This window comes from Oryza sativa, chromosome 6 (assembly GCF_034140825.1).
Source record: "Oryza sativa Japonica Group chromosome 6, ASM3414082v1".
Classification (NCBI taxonomy): Eukaryota; Viridiplantae; Streptophyta; class Magnoliopsida; order Poales; family Poaceae; genus Oryza; species Oryza sativa.
The window spans coordinates 32031644-32052219 of NC_089040.1; the positions used below are offsets into that span (position 1 = coordinate 32031644).

Genomic DNA, 20576 nt, shown 5'->3' on the forward strand with positions numbered 1-20576 from the left:
TGTAGAAAATTTTTGATGTGATAAAAAAGTTAGAAGTTCGAAGAAAAAGTTTGGAACTAAACTCGGCCTTGGCTTGGATTGACCATGCCCTTACAAAGTATAGATAGGACATGACGTCGGGTCAAGAGCATAGGCCCAACTAAGGTGAAGTACTGGAGGCACGGCACTGGCGTGGCAAGCTGGACCTCAGAAGTTAGAAGCCTTAGCATTTCTCTTATACTCTTTTCATTTCATATTATAACCTCCTTTCATAAGCTTGGCTTTTTTCTTAGTCGAACTTCTAAGTTTGACCAAATTTATAGAAAAATATAGTAGTATTTTTAATACAAAAGAAACATATTATAAGAGAATATTCAACATTAGATTTAATAAAACTAATTTGATATTTTTAAATATTGCTAATTTTTTTAAGTTTGACTAGGAAAAAAGTCAAATGACTTATAATATAAAATAAAGGGAGTATTTATTATAAGCTAAGGTGGAGTAATCATCTTGTTACTGATTAAAAATATAATTTATGGGTAAAACTTCTGTACAAGCATTCTTAGCTAAAAAAACAAATGATAAAAATAAACTACAATAAAAATACCCCAAAATCAATTTAAAATTAAAATTTAGAATTCAAAATTTCAATAAAAAATACCCTAAAATCAATTTAAAATTAAAATTTAGAATTCAAAATTTCGCTAATGGTCCGATGGGGTTGTAGAGCAACAGTGGCAGGAGAACATCAGAATCCGACGGAAAAGCATCACAGTAGGCAGGGAAGTATGCAAAACAACAGATTTATCCACAAAACAAGTACCAACTGCATGAAGTATGATGAATAGCTAGCTAGACTAACCACACACTCACACGACATCAGACAACTCCTGCCGCAAATGTAAAAAAACAAACAAACAAGAAAACACATCCTCCCGATATTCTTTTCCACCACTGACAAATAAAAAATATCAAAAAGGGACGCACCCATTAATTTTCACAGAAGGGATTTTTTATCTTAGGGTTCCCGTCCCGTCCCGTCCCTATCTTCACCACGCTTCATATCAGGGTGGCAAGGACCTGCCTCAACGCTCCCTGCACATTCCAATGCATATATTCACAGAGCTAGCCATCCAATTTTGGGACCAGCTTGTGCAGGGTTGATGTTCCCTGGAACACGGTTGTTCGCCCACCCTTGAGGTACTCACGCAGCTGCAGTGCACAACACAAAATTTGTCAGTGCAACCTCCCAATTGATACACACGCCTCGCACGTCACGGTGACAGTCTATGAAAACGTTTTTCAACCTCGTCTTGGGTTATCTTCACGAATCCAAACCGCTGTGTCCAGATAGACTCCGCTTCATCTGCAGCTGGCAGCACAAAATGTTTCACCTTCAGAGATGCCAACAATCGTTCTATGCAGCCAAACAGCGCTTGGAAATACCCCTGTTCAGTTCAGCGACATCAAGGGAGAAAGAATCATCAATACAACCAAAAAAGAAGTCAATTCAAGCGCAAACAAAAGGGTGCAACTTTAAGGAAGCCATAATAGCACTTCAACATGTTTTACTAATTAGCATATTCTCCATGTTCTCGTGAATGCACACAGGCTAGGGCAGTGAAATCACAAAGCTAAGGTTTTGTGAAATTTGCTTGTTAATATGTCTGCCATGCTCTCGTGAATGCAAACAGGCTAGGGCCATGAAAAAGCTATTTAGGGTTCCTTTGAAAAACAAGATTTAAAAGACGGAGAAATAGGGAAAACACAGGATTTCGATAGGAATGCAGGTACAAAACAGAGGATTGCAAAACATAGGAATGGTCGTTTGATTAGGCCACGAGAAAACACATAGGAATTAGATGAGAGAGAGACTCAAAGAAATTTTTTCAAGAAGTTGAAACTCTTGCTAAGTTTCCTCCAAAATCTTCATGCAATTGACATTCCACAGGAATTTCATAGGATTTGAAAAGTTCCAATCCTTTGTATCAAAGGGCCAAATAGGAAAATTTTCTATAGTATTTGAATCCAATGAAATTCCTCTATAGATCCTTTCATTCAAAGGAGCCCCTAGTTCACGAGCTTGAATCGCCGAGGATTCAAACTGGGCTCAAGCTGAATGCTGAGCTCGCGTTCCTACTAGCGGAGCTTGATAGCTCAGCAAGCCTCAGCCTTTGGTCCTTCCCTCTCATTAAAATTTTCCATTCCAAAGCAGGGTTCAAAATTTCCGAAATTTCGGGTCCATCGGACCCCCCCTCCCCTCAATACGAAATTATTTCGCCCGAAATTTGTTGGAATTTTTCAATTTTTTCGTGAATTTAGCAAATTTACTTCAAAATTGACCAGTTTTTTTTTCAAAGAATCAAATTATTTCGGACTGCAGTTTTGGACATTTCGGTCCTATCGGTGCCTCCCGATAGGAATAGCAAAACTGAAATTTTGAACCCTGGTCCAGAGCACCATGCTAGTCCAATGGACCAGCCATCCAACAACTTCCCAACAAAAGCAGCATGTCATGTGTGGCATAGTGTGTGCCTGGGTCAATGCATTGTTGCTCATTATTTTTCCCCATGAAAGCCGGGTGTGCAGTGCATGGCATGGTAAGTTTAGGAGCTCATTTTGTTTTCAGCAGGCAAGCTAGAGCCTAGATGGGTAAGCTCACTTGAGCAGTTGAGCTCGGCTCATTGACAATCCTAACACAGGCTATGTTTTCTTTTCTATTTTCTCATTTGCTATCATGTACTCTTTATTTAAATAATAGAAATGCCAAATTAGGATGAAGGGATGGGAGCTAAGGGATGCACCGATGGAGTAAAAAAATCTAATAGCACTGAAATATGTGTAAAAGGAAAGGGTGTAGATGCGTCCACTATAACATCCGAAGTATGTGTATGCACTGATCTAAAGTGATAATTCGTTCAGGCTCCATGCACTAGCTTCAAAATCAAATTTGCACTTCTTTGGTGCCACATAGTACATAGGTAAGAAATACTACCACTTGATTGATAATATATACCCACATATCTCATAATCTCAGTTCTCAAACAAAAACAGATACGAACTTACCAAGCCTTGACTATCTCTACTTGTAGCAACCAAGGGTAGCTCCGCAATTTCACTACCCATAACACGGAAAAGACCCGCAGATACTACAGTGTTGCTGCATCAACAGAACTTAAATTATAGATGTGCAACCAATTGATAGACAATGCCATTTATTTTTTTATAAAAAGGTACTAGAAGTTTACCCAACAGTTAATACAGCACAATGCATTCCTGTGTAATCTTGATCCCTTACACTCCTCCTGGAAATAGAAGCATATAACTTTTGTTTTTTTATTATGTCTAAAACTTTTGTCTTCAGCATTATACATAAATGAGGTAGACAGTAGTCCATCATACCCGTAAACCATGGCTGGAATAAGGTCTCGCCCAGTAGCAATTTGGATAATGGGATCAAATGATTCCTGCAGAAGTGCCAAGTGGAACAGTAGATTAGGTAATTAGCTGCTGTGGATAAAAGGAGAAGTGCCTTGGTTCAGACACACACACATCGTAATTTCGACTCTTACTTTCCATGCTTGACATCTGAATATAGATATAATAAGCAGAATTTGTAATTATTGTTCGTTTTATGTGTCAAAATACCAAACAGGTTGGAAATTGCAACCGATACTAATAATGTCATACCAAACATACGTCACTATCCCTACTTCTAGGTCAGTTGCAAGGTTATGAATTAAAAATACACATGCCATCCTTTTGATAAGTTGATGTACTCTTTGCAACACCCTACCCATAGTTTACTAAAAATTGTACAAATGAAAAAACAACTATAGGACAACACAATCACTAAGTGCTTATCACCCAGTATCAAGCCATGGAACTCACATGGAAAATTGCAACTGCTTTGGAGAGAACCAATTTACTGTCTGCTGAACTTTTGTCCTTCAAAACCCTCCATCTAACATCAAGATCTCCATCTTTATTTAGAGCTTTCTGTTCATATTTCCTCTTTATAATTTCTACATCTACAGAAGAAATAGGCTCTGCTCCACGGCTAAGTAAGTCCTTCAGTGTCTCGCTGATCCTAACGCAGTCCGCAGTACAATACCATGCTCCCTCAGGCAAGGCCTGCAACAGCCCATATTAATATCGATCTTGGTTTATGCTGAAAACTTATTGATATATATCAGGCAAGGAATATCACCGTCAAATCAGCCATATTGTGTTCCTTCAGGCAACCAATATGGAATTCCCTCCCACACTGGACAAATAACAATGTATGATTGGAACAGCTCAAAAGCATCATGATAACACGATACACATGAATCATGAAAAACAACATCAATATCAGAATTCACACTGGTGAGTATGATATATGAGATTGCAAACATACTTGGTCACAGAGCAGCACAGTTCTCGCACTGAATTTCTTTTTGCTGAAATCATGGAGCCTGCACAAAAAAAAGGACAAACTCCATATATTATGGACAAGAAAGAAAAGTCTCATTGGAGAAATAAATCCCAATTAACAGCGTAGAGAAATTACAAAGCAGTATCCTAGGTCAGTCAGATTGACACTCAGAATGCAATGAAAACAAATATGTCTGATTTGGTATGTGCAACGAGTGTTCACAGTCCTCTTTTGTAGCAGTACTTAACAATCAGTCGAGAAATGAGCACCAAAATGTGAACTGGACAACTTCCCATAACCGGAAACAGAGGAATCATTCTGATCTGACCAATTCTAAGATATCAAGAATCAGCAAGAAACTTGGTAGGGGATAGAATCAGAGAGGGGGTAGAAGAACAGGAGAGGAATCAGGATTTCATTTCATTTTCTTTATGTTCTATCAGTTGCTACAAACTTCCCTCTGATACCCTCCAAATACACTGGCAGATTTGACTCACTGGTCTAGTACTGCCAGCTCATCATCATAATCTGGCCTACTTCGACTTAATACACTCTGCTTGTCCATGAATCCTGACATACTATTCAATTTGAATGTTTGCACTGCTGAGCATTCACCATACAGATCAATGAAGAAGCGTCCAATGAAGTGGAAATAAGAAAAGAAAAGAAACATTTGGATATTGAGCTTCCCTAGCTCCAGAAGTCATATATGCTATAGGCAAAGTTATCTGGTAACAACTTGCCGAATTTCATATGTTGGCAGAGGATAATTTATATGGAAAATGGACAGAACATATACTGCATAAAAAGGACAAACATGCATAATATTGCTGACTGAATAGAAGACCAATGGATGAACTTACCTGCACAGTGCACAGCCACCAAATCCAGTCACTGGTGTTGTGGCAATGCGTATGGACCTTGTAAATATTTGTTCCATTGGATCAATTCCGTCAATCCTCCCAGCAGCTATTGCATTGTGGTTATATGCCAAAGAACTTTCTCTCTGTTGTCTATTCTCACAATACCGACAACACCAAGTTCCCCTTGGGATAGTAGTAAAGCCAACACACTCTGCAACATAAAGGCATGCGCGGTAATGAGAACCTGGCCTAGGCAATATTATACAGTGTCATTGAAAAGGATGTATGACGTATAATTTCTAATAAACACCAGATAGCAAAAATAACAACTTTATGGATTCCAAATATGATGGTAAGGAACAGCGGAACATGAATTATAAAATCAGTATCATAAAAACGACCAAATGATAAATCCAAGAAGAATCACTATGTACAATTTAGATTTTAGACCTAAAAACAGAGTGTTGCAGCTCAACTGTAAGGATGGGCATCGTCACACCTGATTTAAGATTAGAAACATCAAGATGTAGTAAATCCATGTGCTCCTACTGCTAACATATATCTGGATGACCACATGTCCAGAAAGACTGGAAGGTAGCTTTGACCAGGCACAAAAGCAACTTGTCATACTGGTTAGGCATAATTCCATTACCTCTGTGAAAAGCTCTTGGGCAGGAATCACAAAGGAGAAGCTCCCCACCATCTGAACAAATGCTGCACAAGTCATCACTTTGTCTGTTTGACATATTTCGACCTTTTGAAAGTGAAACTGACAGTTCATGTAATGAAACACCATTTGACATATATATGTTGTGGTACCTGCAGTAGTGTTAGCAAAAAGAGTGAGAGTTTGGAAGGTGCCCCAACAAAATACATTACAAGAATAAACTCACGGTTTGCGTCGAGCAGCACGGCCAGCATGGGCTTCAAACTGCGAAGGGCTAACCTGTTCATCATGCACAATTGTATAAAACGTGTTTAGATTAAGTATAGATATTTTTCATGTCTGATTACAGATATGTATTAACATAGAAACAAAAGGTCTAGGATGATGTCCATGTTGAGTTGTTTTCAGGTTCATCCATTAGAAAAACATGTATGTACCCAATGAAAAAGAATATAATTTACCACTGTGTTGCAGCAATGGCAGTAGATTCCAAATTCCTTTATGTAGCCATCCAACAACCTCTAGAAAGTTGCCAGTGCCAGTGTTAATAAGGAAACAACAATCATACTGGATGAAAAGTGAAGTTTATAATAGAAAACAGGATAATAACCTTTCCACCAACATAGTAGCCAACATCGGTACCCTCTGGCAGAACACCACTCATGAAAGCCAACTTATGCAATCCCTTATCCCTGTATTGTTATAAAACAGCCAAAACAGGGATGAATAAAATGTGAGAAACAAAACTAAATCATTCATTATCTATAACACCTACTTTCTTGTAATCCTTCCCGTGCTAGTAGTCTTCACTCCTGGGAATGCATTCTTGGATCCCCTAGCAGATGAATTGCAATACTTTGAACCTGGGGATTCATTCTTGGATCTCCTAGCAGAGGAAGTAGGATTCCGGCCAATCTTTGATGTCCTAAACAACAATATAACAAGGGATCACCAGTGTGGGGAGACCATAGCAACATCAGGAATAGAGCTCCAAATTTTCTGTCGCTGGCAAAATGTGGAACTGTGACAAAGCTTACCTGGTACTGTTTTGAGATCCCTTGGACTCAAGACATGAATCACATAACAAAGCAAATTTCCCAGTGCGAAGGGTAGCGAATGAACCTGAAAGATTAGACATTTAGTAAAAGTTGGGAGTGTGAAATGGAAGAGCACTTGATGCAAACAAGAGGACAGCTCACTTTTGCAAGTTTGGCATCTGAATGTCCTCTTCTTAGGAGCTGGGCCAATCGCATTCTGTATTGCAGATTGCAGCATGTCTAAGGTAGCATCAGAACACGCCCTCAATATATCATGCAGATTGTTTCCATTTTCTAGGAAAATGTAGTCGGAGGGGTGCTTTTTAGTACTCCCAGCATGCACCTCGAAATAATAAGGGGAAACAACCTGCAAGTCATGGTAGATTTATTGGTTGCAATTTGAATAGATGGCATAGATAAGTGTTGCAATGTAGTATAATAAGGTAATAATGCAGGATGGAGGGAGGGGGCTCACGGTTCGTCCTTTGCAGGAGGAACAAGAGCACAGTATGCCGACACGTTTAATGACTCCACGAAGCACTGCTCGCTGAAAAAGAAGAGGAGCAAATTAATGGCTGCAAACAAGCTCCCAATGCTCTAATAAATTCAGGAGCCAGTTGAAACAGTGGCCTCGTTTTGGTAACGTAGAGCCAGCTTGGTGTTTTGGGGATAAAAATTGACAGATAGTATTGCTACAAGAAGTTAAAAGCGAAGTAGGAGAATATAGTAATAAAATGAGTGTATGTATGTAGAGGTTTGGATTTCCAGAGTTGTACGTATTTGTATTTATAGTACTAGACTAGATAGTAGAAATGCAGTATAGAAATGAAAAGAAATGATTTAAGCAAGAGATGAAGTGAAATGAGGAAACGGTAGAGTAGCACCTTGCCTTTCCTCATGATGTACTTGACGGGGTGGCCCTCGAGCAAGCCAGTGGCGAGCAGGTCCTTGAGGTTCCTGGGGATCCTAGTGAAGGAAATCTTCTTGGACATCTTGAGCTCCATCTTGGAGGTGGAGGTGGAGGCAGAAGGTGAAGAGGAGGAGGAGTTGCTAGTCCGAGACGACAAGAGTGACCTGGTGAAGCGGCGGGGTTGAAGCTGAAGCTTGGGGTGGTGGTGGAGAAGGGGGGCGGAGGGGTTGAGGAGCATGGAGCGAGTGATCCGCCTGGGCGAGGTGTGGGGATCGGGGTCGGGGGTGTGAGCGCGGAGGGCGAGAACGGGGGGATCCGATTCCGGCGTGCAGGGGGGGCGGCGCGGGCGCTTGGAGTTGGGGGTGGCAGATGCGGAGGATGAAGAGCGCGTGCGGCCGAGGGTGGAAGAGAGGGCGGCCTGGGAGGCGATGGCGAAGGCGAACTCGCGCTTGAGGCCGGTGCGGACGCCGGAGCGCAGGACGAACTTGTCCTCCGCCGCCGCCGCCGCCGCCGCCGCCATGGAGATCTGATCTGATCTGGAAGGTAGAAGCTAGCAGCTACCCCCAAATTGGGAAGGGAAATTGCATCGACCGCCGGCGGGCGTTGAGTTGAAATTCCGGAAGAAGAAACGGAAGAGGATGGATGATGACTGACTGACAGCTTGGCGCTTTCGCTTACTTACAGTAGTAGTACATCTGTCTTCTGTGTCTGTCTACTGTGAACACGCGAGACGCACGTGCGCGTCCAAGTTCATGGGCCATCCCATCCGCGCCGGGCGGCCCAATATCAGTCCTACTACTACTTAAATGGGCCATTCCTTTCCTTTTTTTTTGTCAACTCGTAAGATCTTACATAGGATAGGATCGATCTACTAGCTTAGCTAGGATTCATTAGTAGGATACACAAGTACAGTACATGCTCACAGATGCTGCTGCTAGCTAGCTAGAGAGTAGAAAGTACAGTAGTACTAGAGAGAGTATAATAGATGGAGATAGATGTACAGTAGAGGAGACAGGCAGGCAGGCAGGCATCAGTGCTTCTGGAAGATGACCATGCAGAAGAAGGCGACGCAGCGGAAGAGGACACCGTTGGCGGCGAGGACGAGAATGCAGAGGAACCTGTCGTTGATGTCGTAGCCGCTCTTGAGGAGGGAGCCGCATCGCGTTATGAGCCACACGCCCGAGTACCTCTGCGCATTCGCGATCACGAACCCTTCCAGCGCCCACTTGGTGTAGCACAGGTTCGCGAAGAAGGTGTCCTTCTGCTGCGTTGCTATCAGAGTCAGCACTACCGGAAGCAGCGCTGACCACTGATCCATCCCCATCATTTTAATTGCTTAATCAATTAATCATTCATCATCCATCATATATACTACGTACTAATTCAACAGTACGTACTACCTTACCAGCTGTGCCGATCCTGGCTGGAAGAATATCGCAAATGTGTAGCCGATCCCTGTCACGCAGTACACCAGCGCCACAAGAACTACGTAGTTCTCCCATATCGACGACCTTGGGTTGTTGAAGAAGTAGAACATGGACAGGTAAACGATCGGCTTGATGATCGTGTTGAAGTGATCTATTGTGTCTTTCGACATGAAGTACGCCAACGAGCTCATTCCAGATGCTCTCTCCCTCCAGTAGTGTATCTTCTCCAGAGAGAATGATCTCAGCGCTCCAATCTTGCACAGCAGAGCTGCAATTAATATATCCCACGCTTATTACCTTATTTTTACTACTTACTTATTTTCTCATTACGTATTATATAAACATTATTTCTCTGAAAATAATTCATGGATAAAAAAGACTCCTTTCCAGGATGGGCTGAGAAACTTACAGACGGCAATGACAGTGTATGTGTAACCGAGTGCTCCAAACGTCTCGTCGCTCACTTTAGCTAATGTCCCTAGACATATACCAGCAAGGCCCAGGATCAGATAGTCAACGCCTTGTATTCTAGCTTCACGGAGCCTTTGCTTGCCACACCTGAACAGAATGAAGAAAACAAGAGTAATGCTTATATATACATATTTAAGAATGGCAGTGATATATAGTAAGAAAAAATACTCCATTCTTTTACCTCCCCAGGTAGTACTTGTACTGCCTGAGAATGCCAGGAGTGCATCGATTAGATAAGTTTTGAGAAGATTTGTTGTAATCATACTCATCCTTCTTCTGCCCAACTATGTCCTTGACATTGCCCCACACTTCACCAGCAATAGACTGCCCAGTGTCACCGCCAGGGGTAAGATCCCCTCCTCCCCTAAACGACGATTCTGCATCAGAACCACTCTGCAGCATATCCCGTGGAACTTCATACCCATTGTGCAGCATCCATCGCAGAGGGAGATCTTTGGCATTAACTGCAACATTTGCGTTTGGCTTCACAATTCCCTCCAAGATGTCTATGTAGTAGTCTGGCGGGTTCACACGATCTGGGACAACAATCCCCAATCCTGAAAAGTATTCCTCCACTTTCTTCACAGGTCCATGGTAAACCGTCAAGCCACCTTTCGCGAGAAGTATCAAATCATCAAACATCTTATACAATGTATAGCTGCAAAAGAAAATAAACTCAGCATAAAGTTGCATGAGTGAGTGGTGCATATAAAGTTGTGGAGAAAAAGAGCAAACAACCTTACCTGGGTTGATGAACCACCATAGAGATGTTCACACCTTCAAGAGCTTCCCGCCGTAGTGCACGAAGTAAAAGCAGAGACGAAGAGCTGTCCAAACCAGACGTTGGCTCATCTAAAATCAACACAGAGGGTTCCATGACCATTTCTAGCCCAACATTTACTCGTTTACGCTGGCCACCAGAGATGCCACGCTGTTCGACAGTTCCAACCAAAGAATCACGAACTGCTTGCAGTCCCAAAGCCTCGATAACTCTTTCCACAACAAGAACCTTGTCAGCTTTTGACATGTCAGCAGAAAGCCTGTGCAAGATAAAATATATTCATCAGTCCAAGTTCCCTAGCCACTAGTGAATCCATCACAGGATCTATTGAAATATACTACTACTACAAAAATAGTACCTGCATCGTGCATTAAACCAAAGATTCTCCTGAACAGTCAAGTTCCCATGGACAATGTCATCTTGTGGGACAAAGCCAATGATTTTCTTGTACGCACGGATGGGTTCCATTTTCCCATTGATAAGTACCATACCTGTTGTCTCGCATCCAGTTGCCTTACCTGCAATTGCACTCAAGAATGTGGTCTTCCCTGCACCTGATGGGCCCATCACAGCAGCTACCCGACCAGGCATAAGCTTTCCGGTCACAGACCTTAACAGTTTTTTCTTACTCCCCTTTAAGGTTAGAGTAAGGTCTTTGAAAGCAATCTCAATTCTAGGTCTTGTCCTGATATCTTCATCGGTGGCCATAGATATCACACCTGAAAAGGTCAGATTTTTATTCTGCTGTTCCATTGCCTTTTCCTTCTCAATCTGTCCATATGCATACTTGAAAATTTGGCTCTGAGTGTGTGCATGCCTCCCTTTAGTTTTCTTTTTTTCTCCTATTTCCACATTGAAGCCTTCTCCTTTTTCCGGGTTCTCTTCAAGCGAGCGCATCATGTCAGTAAGATTACTCTTCTTTTCTCCTGATCCTTTCGATGGCTCCACATCAGTTTCAACCGCTCCTTTGGATGGCTCGTGTGTCCTAAGAGTTTTCTTGCGCGAGAATGTGCGGGACAGCGATGACTGCAGCCCAACGGCGTGCTTCTTGGCAACATCTTTAGCTGATTTCCACCTTTCACGAGCCATGGCAGTCTCTTTTGCGTGTCTTGCTGCAGCCTCCCTAGATTTTGCTTGCTTTTTCTCTCGGTTGGTCAGAAGTTGCCCTGAGAAGTTGTAAATGATCAACAGTACTAAACTCAAGGCACCCTACAGAGTCGTAAAAGAGCAGAGTAAGCTCAACTTCATAGCTAGATTGGAACAATCATAGTACTATTGAGCACACTACAGTTGTACTTTACCACAAGCAATGCACCAAATATTGTAATGTCCTGATTTACAGAGTTTGGTTTACAGCTGCCCTTGTGGAAGCATTCTGCAGTTAAGAAAATAAAGCAACTACTCTCAGAAGCTGGCAATTTCAAGAAGCAGGTAACACCCAGGAGATGTATACCAAAAAAAACAGTGAAGTATGTGGTTACATTTATTTATTTTTGCCGGGTCGGCCGAAGGAAAGGCCGATCAAATTTCATTAAGATGGGGAGTATGTACAAATTTATTGTATTAGATATGTGTCATTCCGATTCACACACATACATTGTCACATGGTTAAAGTAGAGAAGTAGCCATTGGGTCTGGCATATATATAACTTACTGGTTTGGGAAGTTGATCCCTTCCTGCAATAGAAACTGCAAAGGTGCAAGCAACATAAATCTGTCAGTATTTGGCGAGGACATAAATCTTAAAATGCTTCCTGTCACCTAAAGCAACTAAAAAATTAGTAGCATATGTAATAGCATGAGAACCATTCTATAGGAGGTTGGTCAGTTTACAATTGAAGCATTTGTTAGATAGGATTACCCACTACTACAAGAGAGTTTCTTTATAGTGCTTGGACAGTAGAAGCCGGCTGGGCAGAAAACATCATCGGTGCTAACAACATCTGCCCATCTATCAGCACCACCACAAGTATGATTCGGCTTCCCAGGAGGTGGCTGATAGTTGTATCTGCACCAAGTATTTAATATTGGTAAAACAATCCAGAGTCTTTCCACATACTGGAGAGTGGAGAGAAATGCAAGTATGTACTTACGGGTCACAGATCCCGGTGGTTTTGTTTAAGGTAGATTCTGGACAGTATGCTCCCAAAGGGCAAGCTGCATGCATAGTGGATGTAGCTAATCAGAATGTTTGTATACTGCAAGAAGTAAATCTTGAAATTAAGTCTCAACTCCAAAAAATAACAAGCCAGAGAAGGTCTCCCTTGAAGATCTTATGTGTGTGTGTATAGAGAGAGGACCATATTTGTGTTATTTGCAGTAAGGTATTGTGCTATCTACCTCATGTACTCATTATGTATATATGTAGATAGCCGTTGATCAATTAATTAATACTCTTGGTATTACATACATGTACGCAATTTTTTTAATTGACAGGATATGATGATGCATGGATGATAGAGTAGACTAGTAGAATGCGTACGTATCATGCAAGTGAGGCCGTGAGGGCAGAAGAATCCAGCACAGCAGCCTCGGCAATCAAGTGTTCTGGAAGGGAAGTTGACGGCATCCTGCAAGTTGATATTCTGGTCCGGGCCTGCACTGCATGCCCAGCCAGCCTCACAGCCATCCATCCATGATGTGAGGTTGCAGTTCTTGTTGGGCCTCACGTAGTTCTTTCTTCCATTGCTGTCGAGGAAGCTTTCAAAGTAGAACTTCATCTCAGCGGCGGTGCACACACGCTGCGGTACGTCTCCTGTTGACCGATCGATCGAATATATATATTAATCGAGAAATTAATAATCAATGGAGTATAATATATAATACTCATCTCAATATATAAGACGGAGGGAGGGAAGGAGGAATATAATAATGGATTGAAATGAAGTACCGTACCATCGGTGGCCTGCATGCAGTTGGAGAGGAAGGTGGGATCAGTGGAGAAATTGAAGGCGATATTCCACTCGTCGTCCCTGTAATGTATGTATGTATGTAGAGAAGAAAGAAAAGAAAAACAATTGGAAGATGCATGGAGATGGGAGCGGGTAAATGAATGAATGATCGTACGTACGTGTCCTTGATGCAGTAGTGGAACTCCTTGCCCATCTGCTGAGCAAATGCGTCGGTGAGGTTCTTGAGGCGGTCGTTCATGGCATTGGCGACGAGGGGGTTCCCAGCGGTGATGGAGGCGAGGTCTCCTTTGGTCTGCGCGGCGAGGGAGCGCCGGAGGATATTGATGGCCGCGGCGGGGGCGGCCAAGAGGAGAAAGGAGAGGAGCAGGACGGCCGCCATGCCCATGCCGATCGATAAGCTAGCTGTAGGCAGCACGGAGATGGCGATGGCGATAGCATTGGAAGAGGAGGAGGAGGAGGAGGAGCATGTGCATGCTGACCCATGTCGTCGGAGCGACGAATGCGGGTTCTCGCTGTGGCTGTGGCGAGACTTGCGCGCCGACACTTGCGGGCACCCGGCCGCCGGCCGCCCCCCAATTTCCCCCTCCTCACTCAAACGCCCACGTGCACAGGGAAACACTTTTAATCACCAAGAGACATCCACCCATTTGTTGCATGTCAACTAAATAGGTATGAAAAAAATTCAAAAAATTTGGCAAGATAGATTCATATGTAATATATCACCCCACAAACATGCAAGTTCAAATTCGACTTCTACAAGTTGTAACAAAAATAACAAATCAAACTCTGATTAGTATACGTATATTCATAGTTATAACATTCATAGTTAAATTTGTTATTTTTGTTACAACTTATAAAAGTTGAATTTTAAGTTGTATGTGTTAACACCAAAATTTGGTAAGACAGAAGTCACCATCGGCCTAGAGTCAGTGTTAGCTTCAGAGTCCTGGGATCAGCCGATGAGAGTTATCAAGTCGCCAGTTGTCAGATTCTTACTATATTCGGTTAAGGAAATTAATCTACTAAAGGAAGCTTATCCAGAAGTGACTGAGTTCAAGGAGGATGCGGCATGACGAGTTATCTATTAATTAGGAATAGTTTGTTAGTTTCCTTTTATCTTTAGGAATCTGTGTTTAGTGTCCTATAAGGACTTTATGTTTTCCTTTTATCTTTAGGAAAGTTTCTTTCTTTCCTATAAGGACTAGTATCTCCCTATGAGTATAAATATGTACACTCATGGTCATTGTAATCAATCCCTCGATCAATAGTTTTACTTATCATCCGGCGGAATTTGGCACCTGACACGGGGCTGCATCGGTTCAGTTCGATCTCTAGCGAAGGGGTAAGTCCTATGTTCCGCCGGCCCTAGTGAATCTATCAGTTACGTTGGTGTTGTTCAAGGCTGCATCGCTTCAATCTCTTTGATCGCTCTGGTTTGGTTGATATATTTGCCTACCTGATATCTCAATTCTATCTCTAATTGCATTGTGTTTAGAGACACATCGGTTTAGTTGGGACTGTCTCGGTTAGGTCTGATCTTCTATCTTAGCCGATATATCTCTACCATCACAATGTTGTTGTAAATAGATTTGTTATATCCATCACATTAAACAGATCTATCGGCTCATCGAGTATTAGATTATCATATACAATCTCGTGCTGCATCGGTTAGGTTCGACCTACTAGATTATTGTTGATAATATAAGTCTTGTTAAGCCGATAGATTCATGCTAGTGTTTTATCAGGGTGCTAGCCGATAAGTTATCTGGACGTTGCATTGGCTTATAAGGATTACATACAAGTTGGGTTTAGCCGATTGGAACAAAGGTTTCACTATTTTATCTAATCTTGTGAATTTTATGACATCAGACCTCCAACCGATGTATGCTTTAACCTTCGGATCAGTACTTGTTCTATTATATCATATTGCTAGCTGATCGGTTTATACTGGATTATATTATTATTATTTATCATCATCAGTCGATCGCCTTTATATCATTATCTACATTGGACATATAGCCGATTGCTCAAAACCCTATCGACATCGGCTGGTATCGGCATCGGCTGGAATCACACCATCGGCTTGTCAGCCGATCGGCTATTTGATCTACTGTTTACATATCATATCTTGTCAGTTACAGGATCAAACTGACTGGCACGCCTGCATGTCACCAACCTTTGGACCTGCATTGGAGCTAAGCAGATCTCCCAGGCCAGTGTGTGTTTTTCGCGTCAATACATGTTTGTGTAGTGATATATTATATATCAATGTATCTTGTAATTTTTTTGAAATTTTTTTATGATCATTTAGTTGACATGCACTAAATGAGTGGACATCCACTTGAGTGATTAGAATCCACCTCGCACATGCACACGCTTCTCATCTCATCTCATCTGGCCAAGGCTGGGCCTTCATGGGCCTTACCTTTTTTTTATAAAAGTCCACATTGGATCCCTCGACTATGAGCCAGTCATTTTCATTCGCAATCCTCAACCGCAAAACCGGTACAAATCGAGCCCCTCAACAATATTCACTGTTTGGTCTGTCTCAATTAACCTAGCGTCTATGTGGCGTGTTGACTTCATCTTTATCCTATGTATTGTGTACGTGGCAGTACTAGAATAAAAATAAAAACAACAATAGGACCCACATGTCTCTGGTTGTCCAGTTAGAAAAAAAAGTCTTAAATATATATGTTGGTCCCACATATCAGTGGATGTCCGGTCAAAGTGTACGTGGCAGTACTAGAATAAAAATAAAAACAACAATAGGACCCACATGTCTCTGGTTGTCCAGTTAGAAAAAAAAATCTTAAATATATATGTTGGTCCCACATATCAGTGGATGTCCGGTCAAAGGTAAAATAATGAGTAAATTTTACAAAACTATACGTGCTTTGACAAAACTATCACAAAACTACATATTTAAGAAGGTGTATCACAAAATACAGATTTAGAACCAAATTTATCAAAAAAAAACTATAGATTTAAGGTGGAAGATCACCAAACTACAAATTTAGTAATAAAATTATCACAACAGTTCATGTTTTGCATCATGTTAAATACAAAACTACACATTTATCACTCTAACATAACAGTAGTGGTAGGGATTTAAGCTCTAGAATATGTAGTTTTGTGATAACTCTAGTATTCAATATATAGTTTTGTGATAGTTGGCCTTAAATATGTACTTTTGTGATAAATCTTGTGTTAAATCTGTAGTTTTGTTATATAGCGACTTAAATCTGTAGTTTTATGATAATTTGATCAAAATAACTGTAGTTTTGTGAAATTTACTCTAAAATAATTCTAATGGAACTCACATGTCATCACCCCTCTCTCCCCTCTTCTCCCATTCTCCCCATTTTCTATCTAGTAGCTCCAGTCGCAAGGACTCCACCCCACGCTTGCGCACTTGTGTCGCACGGCGATCTTGGCACGCAACGGTGGGTATGGGAACAACATCGTCCGTATACCAGCAGTAAGAGGCGGTGAACAACAACAACCTTGACATGGTGGCAACATGGAGGGCCCAACGGTGATCAGGCTTCCACTTCAACGATGTGTGAGCCATCGTATGTGAAGGGGTTCTCGTAGATCCATGAGTGGGCGATCAACAGCCACCTTTGCCCCACCTCCATGCTGAGTTTGCCGTCAACAACGCCATCTGGACGATGGCCAACTACTAAGCCTATAGCATCCCAAGCTCTTGGAAGCATCTCATCGTCGAGATCAATGAAGTGCTAAGGACGTGATGATAGTGACCATGTCTAAGCTCCTAAAAGCAACTCACTAAGGCGTGCAACGTCCGCACCAATAGCTCAACTGCCTCACATGCGCTAGTGTGTGCTAGGCAGGAGTTCCTCAAGAACGGTGGCGCCAATAAATAAGTTCTTGGGTGCCCCATCGAGAGCCAGGGGCGGGAGGAGCTCGTCGGTCCGTAGGAGAAGAGGGAAAGAGATGGGTAAGAAAGGTTTTTTTGCATGTGAGTGATATGTGGGTGCCATAAATTCTTTTAATTTTTAAGGTTGAATTATCACCGATATGTGGAGCAAACTATATTTTTCCCCTGACTATAATTGCGCGTAAGAGTCACGTCGGATAAAGACAAAGTCAATGTGCTAGTATGCGCCACATCAGTTAGAAACAAATGTCAATACTATCAAGGGACTCTTGTACTGGTTTTAAAAGTGAGAGGATGCTACGTACCCAGTTTTGTGCTAGTGATGCGAATTAAACTTGACTCATAATTGAGGAAAATGGACTATTTTTCTCCCTTTTTAGCCGATATCAAGAACTCTTATTGTATAATCCATGACCAATGCAATTTTGGAATCACACATTCTATTCCATTATCTAAAGAACTAAAATAATCCTACTTAATTTGAGGCATATGCTTGGATCACAAATGTTTGTTTGTTTGGCAGTGAAGAAATAGATAATTAAAGATTCTTGTGATATATGCGGAGACGATTAAATTATAGGAATGTATCGTTGGGCATCTTGTTTATACATTTTATTCTGAAGACAAATATGCATGTGAAATGAATTTGATATATCTAAAGCTGCATGAATTACCTAGAAAACTTCAGCTGACTGCATATATACGATAAACATACAAAGGGAGTAGATGTAATACTAATTCTTGTGTGTATATGGTGTCTGGTGATTCAATTCATGGGCGGCCTTGTGGGAAAAACACTTAATTTGTGAAGTGAGTATTAAAAAACAAACTCTTGGAGGCAGAGGCTATATTGATGGAAACGTAATAAGATTACAGAGTAGTAGTAGTGGGTGATGATGCCTTAGGGATTGCGCCGGAGCCGCCGCAGGTAGTGCAGGAGCGAGTGGAGGAGCAGCGGTTGCAGTAGGTCCACTTGGTGGGCAGCCTGCAATGCAAAGGCATATATAGCAACTTGACAGAAAGAAATTGTAGTGCTACTCTACTACTACTAGGGAGTAGGGAGAAATTGTGAGTAGTACCGTACCCGGAAGTGTATCTGGTGGCCATGTTCTTGGCCGCCTTCCGGGCCCTGCTGGCCGCCTCCTCCGGCAGCTGCTTGAACACGAACCCTTCCCCTTTGCACCGCGGGCACAGCCCCGTCCCGCCGCACTCCGAGCACTCCTCCTCCTCCTCCTCTTCCTCTTCTCGTCGTGCTCCTTCCGCCGCCCTGCCCACTAGCAAGCTGGCTGCGACTCCCACCAACCCCGCGGCGGCCACGCACGCTGCGGCCGTCTCCGGGAGGGCAGCCAGCCGACGGCGTCCTAGTAGTAATGGGTGAGCTGCGGCCAGCGCCGCCGATGGCTTGGGTACTTGTTGGAGGAGGAGGAAGCATTTGCCTGGAAAAGGAGCAGCTGCCATGCCTCCCATGCCTCTCCACTCTCCACTCCACGCGTTACCAGCATTATCTCTCTCCTTTTTATTATTTCCCCTCACTCACATTTGGGCTTTGGCACCCAGCTTTGCTCAGCTTAAAAAAAATGACCGTGCGTTACAATAGGTGAAGAATAGGTGAAGGTTATTTTAATATTTTTATTGGTATGCGGTTTAATTAAGTTAAAATTCACTGTGAGAATTTGTTTGGATATATATATATATTTTAAAAAATAATGAGTTACAATTAGGAGTCTGATCATGTCCAGTTAGTATGCGAGTTTTTTTAAAAAGATTTCTTATACAACTCTATTTGTGTTTCCAAAAACAAATAAACTTAAAAACCGACTCAATACGGATCTATAATTTCAAAAGCGAATGAACTTAAAAATCGACTTATACACAGATGACGTACCAAAGCACCGGCAAAAACATCTTCAATTTTTATAATAACTAGAAAAGAAAATGTCTATGAGTTGCAACGGGCGAATGTTATTTTAATCTTATTATTGTTATACGGTTTAGCTAGGATAAAATTCAATGTGGGAATTCGCTTGGATATTTTTTTTAGAAAATCATTAGCTGCAATTAGGAGTCCGACTTTCATCTCAAGTTAGCATGTAAATTTTTCTAAAGAGATTTCTTATCCAACTCCTTTTGTATTTCCAAAAGTAAACGATCCTAGAATCCGACTCAAACACGGAACTATATTTCCAAAGCAAACAAACTTAAAAACCGAGTAAAATACGGTTGACGTACCAAAATACCGGCAAAAACATCTTCAATTTTTATAATAATATATAATAATAGAGATTTGGTCCATGATTCTAAAAAAATACGGTTTCAAACAAAAAAAATACTTTTCTCTCATAACCATTCATGTCACTTTTTTTTCAGGTATTTGGTCCATGTTTCTAAAAAAATACGGTTTCAAACAAAAAAAAATGCTTTTCTCTCATAACCATTTATTTTGTCTCAAAATATAAGTTCAAATTTTCTCCCAAATATAGCGGTTTATTACTTATGACTCTTATCACTGAACAATACCATACTCATTTCAAAAAGATAACCAAGTACTACTATTTTACTCCTCTTCTTAATACTCGTGTTAAAGACTAAAACGTGTTATATGTTGAAATGGAGAAACTGTATTTATTAAACTACTTAATTAGTCCCCCGTATATATATAATCAAGTGGATAATTCATGACAATAATTAACCCTATCGTATTTAATTTTCCATAATGACTATCCCTGCAATACTTTTATGGCATGACATGGTCCGATAAATATTTAATTTTTACTTTTGGCTGGCGACAAGCCGACAAGGCTAATAGCTCTGGTCAAACCATTTGGATCACGTATTCAATAAAAAAAACATTTGGATTGCAGGTAGTGATTTAGTAGTACATTTTATTTCTACAAGCAACATTATACAATTAAAAACAAAGAGGTGCAGTTTTCAGTCACTTGAAATAACGTACGTTTGGATTTCACATTAAAAACTAGATGGGCCATCGACGCTAAGGCTATGAAAGTAATTATAGATCTAATCCTACTATTAAGTGAAGCGCTAAACTGTAATCTTAAAGCCAAAGTACATGGTGTTGTGGTAGAGGCCTACTTTTGATTATCGTTTTTGTGATGATTCATTTATAAAATAAGGAAGTTTTCTCAATGTGTCTGGAGGATACGAATCATGTACTATATTTGAGGGAGTCAATATGGACTTAATC

At 41.4% G+C, this 20576-nt stretch overlaps 3 protein-coding genes across 6 annotated transcripts; all 3 read right to left on the bottom strand.

Annotated features, from left to right (window-relative positions):
- Nucleotides 1-769: 769 nt before the first annotated feature.
- LOC4342152 (uncharacterized) lies at nucleotides 770-8527 on the bottom strand. Of its 2 annotated transcripts, none has more exons than XR_010742059.1 (18): nucleotides 7851-8527; nucleotides 7442-7513; nucleotides 7129-7333; nucleotides 6967-7051; nucleotides 6705-6854; nucleotides 6540-6621; nucleotides 6391-6450; nucleotides 6156-6208; nucleotides 5915-6081; nucleotides 5263-5473; nucleotides 4382-4439; nucleotides 4193-4249; nucleotides 3874-4116; nucleotides 3385-3449; nucleotides 3231-3307; nucleotides 3049-3142; nucleotides 1290-1430; nucleotides 770-1194 (listed from the first exon to the last, which is right to left on the bottom strand). XR_010742059.1 is itself a non-coding variant. In XM_015788272.3 (18 exons), the coding sequence occupies exons 1-18, from the start codon at nucleotides 8394-8396 to the stop codon at nucleotides 1108-1110; spliced, it is 2433 nt and encodes an 810-aa protein (XP_015643758.1). In that variant the 5' UTR covers nucleotides 8397-8527; the 3' UTR covers nucleotides 770-1107. The 2 variants fall into 2 exon arrangements, 1 of the variants encoding a protein (XP_015643758.1); XM_015788272.3 differs by having other exon boundaries at nucleotides 3231-3287.
- Nucleotides 8528-8675: 148 nt separating this feature from the next.
- Nucleotides 8676-14178, bottom strand: LOC4342153 (ABC transporter G family member 28). Of its 3 annotated transcripts, none has more exons than XM_066311672.1 (13): nucleotides 13626-14178; nucleotides 13451-13527; nucleotides 13038-13310; nucleotides 12649-12712; nucleotides 12417-12563; nucleotides 12210-12244; nucleotides 11857-11930; nucleotides 10914-11764; nucleotides 10518-10814; nucleotides 10040-10432; nucleotides 9713-9861; nucleotides 9282-9571; nucleotides 8676-9185 (listed from the first exon to the last, which is right to left on the bottom strand). In XM_066311672.1, the coding sequence occupies exons 1-13, from the start codon at nucleotides 13850-13852 to the stop codon at nucleotides 8907-8909; spliced, it is 3156 nt and encodes a 1051-aa protein (XP_066167769.1). In that variant the 5' UTR covers nucleotides 13853-14178; the 3' UTR covers nucleotides 8676-8906. The 3 variants fall into 3 exon arrangements, with proteins under 3 accessions (XP_066167769.1, XP_015643756.1, XP_066167770.1); XM_015788270.3 differs by having other exon boundaries at nucleotides 9956-10432; XM_066311673.1 differs by having other exon boundaries at nucleotides 8737-9185; nucleotides 9277-9571; nucleotides 9956-10432.
- Nucleotides 14179-18188: 4010 nt separating this feature from the next.
- LOC4342154 (uncharacterized) lies at nucleotides 18189-18860 on the bottom strand. The gene is made up of 2 exons (XM_015787551.3): nucleotides 18456-18860; nucleotides 18189-18356 (listed from the first exon to the last, which is right to left on the bottom strand). Exons 1-2 carry the CDS (start codon nucleotides 18836-18838, stop codon nucleotides 18242-18244), a joined length of 498 nt encoding a protein of 165 aa, XP_015643037.1. The 5' UTR covers nucleotides 18839-18860; the 3' UTR covers nucleotides 18189-18241.
- Between the last annotated feature and the right edge of the window lie 1716 nt (nucleotides 18861-20576).

Excerpts from the sequence above, each read along its gene's own strand:
- LOC4342152 (XM_015788272.3), bottom strand. The coding sequence starts at position 8,396 with ATGGCGGCGGCGGCGGCGGCGGCGGCGGAGGACAAGTTCGTCCTGCGC. Across the intron at positions 6,855-6,966 it reads GGATCTCAAAACAGTACCAG|GACATCAAAGATTGGCCGGA; the intron begins GTAAGCTTTGTC and ends ATTGTTGTTTAG. Across the intron at positions 6,209-6,390 it reads GCCATTGCTGCAACACAGTG|GTTAGCCCTTCGCAGTTTGA; the intron begins GTAAATTATATT and ends CATGATGAACAG.
- LOC4342154 (XM_015787551.3), bottom strand. The coding sequence starts at position 18,838 with ATGGGAGGCATGGCAGCTGCTCCTTTTCCAGGCAAATGCTTCCTCCTC. Across the intron at positions 18,357-18,455 it reads GCCACCAGATACACTTCCGG|GCTGCCCACCAAGTGGACCT; the intron begins GTACGGTACTAC and ends TTTGCATTGCAG.
- LOC4342153 (XM_015788270.3), bottom strand. The coding sequence starts at position 13,852 with ATGGGCATGGCGGCCGTCCTGCTCCTCTCCTTTCTCCTCTTGGCCGCC. Across the intron at positions 11,765-11,856 it reads TATTTGGTGCATTGCTTGTG|GGTGCCTTGAGTTTAGTACT; the intron begins GTAAAGTACAAC and ends ACGACTCTGTAG. Across the intron at positions 9,186-9,281 it reads AGCCAGGATCGGCACAGCTG|TGGTCAGCGCTGCTTCCGGT; the intron begins GTAAGGTAGTAC and ends GGGATGGATCAG.